The 3,172-nt window shown below is 46.3% G+C and overlaps 1 protein-coding gene across 1 annotated transcript in view; it reads right to left on the reverse strand.

The window, feature by feature from the left end:
• HOXA3 (homeobox A3) overlaps positions 1-3,172 on the reverse strand; it is a 20,881-nt gene that overhangs the window by 4,270 nt on the left and 13,439 nt on the right. Inside the window, 1 exon segment of the mRNA XM_014590742.2 lies at positions 5-196. Within this exon segment, the coding sequence (XP_014446228.1) occupies positions 5-76 (72 nt within the window). The 5' untranslated portion in view covers positions 77-196.

Consider the following 3,172-nt stretch of genomic DNA (forward strand, 5'->3'; position numbering starts at 1 on the left):
AAGCAAACCCATTGGCTGCCTGATAGGGGTAGCCACCGTAGATCGCCGAACTGTCGTAGTAGGTCGCTTTTTGCATCGCGTTGTTTCACAATCTTGATCGCACACTCTGACAGGGGCTTGACACCCGTGAGGGCGCACATTGGCACGCCCCCGCGGTCACGTGACGCTCCTCCGCCAATCGCCGCCCCGCGCAGACCTGGGGAAGGGGGGGGCGAGAAGCGCAGCGCGGTAAGGGCTCCGCGCAAATCCATCTTACTCTCAATAGCTAAGTGACATGAAAGCCATAAAAGAAAAAGTGGTCAGCAATATTTAGCAGCACGACTTGGCCCCAGGCGCAGGGAGCCGCGCTATAAAAAGCCGCTGGAATTTACTGGCAGCTACAAATATTTGCTTAACTTGCGTCTGGAGTTGGGGGATTTTCCGGGGAGAGAAAGGAGAATGAGGGAGGGAAGTCCAGCCTTGGGAGCCGAGGTTCAAAAGGAGAAAGGCCTGGTTAGGTTAGAGGTTGGTATCCTTCTTTTCCAGAGAAGAAACTGGGGGTGTCCCTTCATCTGACCTTCTTGGTCTTCCCCCAGAGGACCCGAGATTGCTCCCCTTTGCAGACCTTGAGGAAGGGGCAAGGAGAAATTGAGGAACTTGGGTAGCCCGTTTTTTTCTCCAACCCTGCTTTAGGACTTATATTTGCCAAAAGAAGTCAGATGGGCTGACATCCCACCCAGCTCCTTCTGGGACCTTCCTGCCCCCAAGAGAGGTTTGCCCTGTTGTGTTTTGTTTTGAGGTAACTGCCCTATCCCCACCCTGCTGGATTTCAGAAGTTGAGTTTGTTAAGAAGACAGTCTACCCTTGTTTCGAGATAGGACCCATCTCCTCCAAATGAGCTCCTTGTACCCAAGAAGAGGGGAGAAAAAACTTTGGGTAGTAGGGGTGGTGGGGTGAAGGAACCAACACCACCACCCTATCCAGCCAAGACATTACACGTCAAATCCTGGACAATTCTTTACTTCTTTCCTCTCCCTGTTTCTTAGACACTTTCCAGTGAGCCACCCCCACTTCTCTCCAGTTACAGAAGATTCCCAGACCCTCCCGCCTTGGATTTTCTGAGGTGCTGTTATTCAGGGCAACCACCAAATTCTACCTGTTAAAACATGATGGATTAGAGAAAAAAAACAACCCACCAGGAACCTGAAAAACCAGCGTTCATCTCCATGACCACCGCTTGAACTCTCTTTCCAACTTAACGATAATAGGTTCTGTCTTAGAAACTGCTATGTAATTTGATGTATGGGGGTCATTTGGCTCTGGACGAAAGATGGAAGCACAAGCCATAAAACGCTGCCAGAGTTCCCTGATCTTTGTGTGTTGTTGTTGTTGTTGATATTTGTTACTTGGCCTATTTACCCCCTTTAGAAACATCAAGTAATGAGTAACACTGAAAACCTAAAACCCAATTGAAAACCTTCTCAATACTATTTTATATAGAAAACAGTTGCAGAACTGAAAAAAAATTTTTTCTTTTCAATCTTTGCATAACCAACCTCTGGTTCTCAGCACAGAAAAGTTCCATGTGAGTTTCATATAAATATTTGCAGACACACACACTCAGAATGCTTGTCTCTCAGATCACTTAACAAAATTTACAATGACAAATTCATGCAGAAAATGGTTTATACTTCATGCCCCAACTAGGTATATTGAGTCCCAGAGTTATTAATGTTTTCCAGGAATAGCAGACACTTTGTTAACTGGAAAAAATAATGTAATAAGTATCTACCTGTGAATGATTATAATTTTGTTTTTAATAGTGATCTCCTTTAGATTTCGTTATTAAACCAACAATCTAACCAACATCTGGAAAACAGGCATAATTAATTTTCCAGATCCTCAATTAAAAATTACAGTATTCCTTTTCCATTATTGTGTGTGATCATGAGCCCTGGAGTACTGTTTTGGAAACAGAAAACTACAGATACCACAGTTGAAAGCAAATAAAGGATAAAATAAAATTCAAAATTGAATAGCAATTTAATATCTCAGTTTCCTGTTCTTGCACTGAAAACACTTCCTAATACATTTGGCAGTGTTAATGTCTGTCTTTATAAATTTTTTAGATACCAGGCTTGTATAAAATAAAACGTCAGGTTAAGAAGATTATTCTAGACACTTGAACAGCAAGATATTAGATAAAACAAAATTAAGTTGATTTTGAACATGCAATATTTCTAGTGACTTACTAACCCATTATCACAGACTACACCAGCCTGCTGCTTGCTTAAGTCTTTTCATCAAGTTGCACATTGTCTTGTAAAATCACAAAAATATCTTTATAAACCAAAGAGCATAGGACAGCCCCCATAAACAAAATATTAATTCAACTCGGAAAGCCTATCAAAGCCTATCCTTTCTATTGTTTGAAGTCTGTGTACAACTACCTTGGCGCTCACACAATTCCCCTACAACCTAGTCCCCAAAGTTTGCAATCTAGTAAAGAAGTTGGAGCTTTGCCAGCCAGGAAACTTTGTGCTATACCCCCAAGCAAGGGCTGGGGGTCAAAGAAGAGTCCCCCACAAAGATCTGTTTCTGGACAATAACCCCCAGGTGCAAAAGCTGAGTTGAGGAGGCTAAATTGAGTCCCGGAAACGAGCCCTATTGTCTCTCCGGTAAAGATGCCCAAATTCGACCTCCTTCCTTGAGACACCGCTTTCTCTTTCCACTCCTCCCCTTCTCAGCCTGCCCTCACCCCGAGTTTGAGCGGGAACGTGGGTAAGAGCCCACCCCTCCCTCGCCAACCCAGAAAAGTTGAGCCTGGGCGAGGGGAGAGGGAAGAGGTGGGGGTGGGGATGGGAAAGCGGCCTGAACTCGAAGTGTAAGGGTATCAGTCACTGCCGGGAAGGAAGCTCCGGCTTGTGAACTCTTCTTGAACCGAGATTTAAGTCTGCAACCGAAGTTGAAGCCCCCCAGCCATAAATCACCGAGACGTAAACTCCGCCATTCAGCGCTGAGCGCGGCCGGTTGTGGCCCTGCTTACCTTAACTTCTGACGAGCGCCGCGAGCGCAGCCTAGGGCTCGGGCTCCGGCCCCCGGCCCGGCTCGGCGGCCCGGCCGGGTCCCCTCGGCGCGGGATGGGCACCGACCCTCAGCATCAGCAGACGGCAGGCGGGCGGGAGACCCCAAG

The sequence above is a fragment of the Tupaia chinensis genome, unplaced genomic scaffold (genome assembly GCF_000334495.1).
Source record: "Tupaia chinensis unplaced genomic scaffold, TupChi_1.0 Scaffold000479_1, whole genome shotgun sequence".
In the NCBI taxonomy this organism is placed as follows: Eukaryota; Metazoa; Chordata; class Mammalia; order Scandentia; family Tupaiidae; genus Tupaia; species Tupaia belangeri.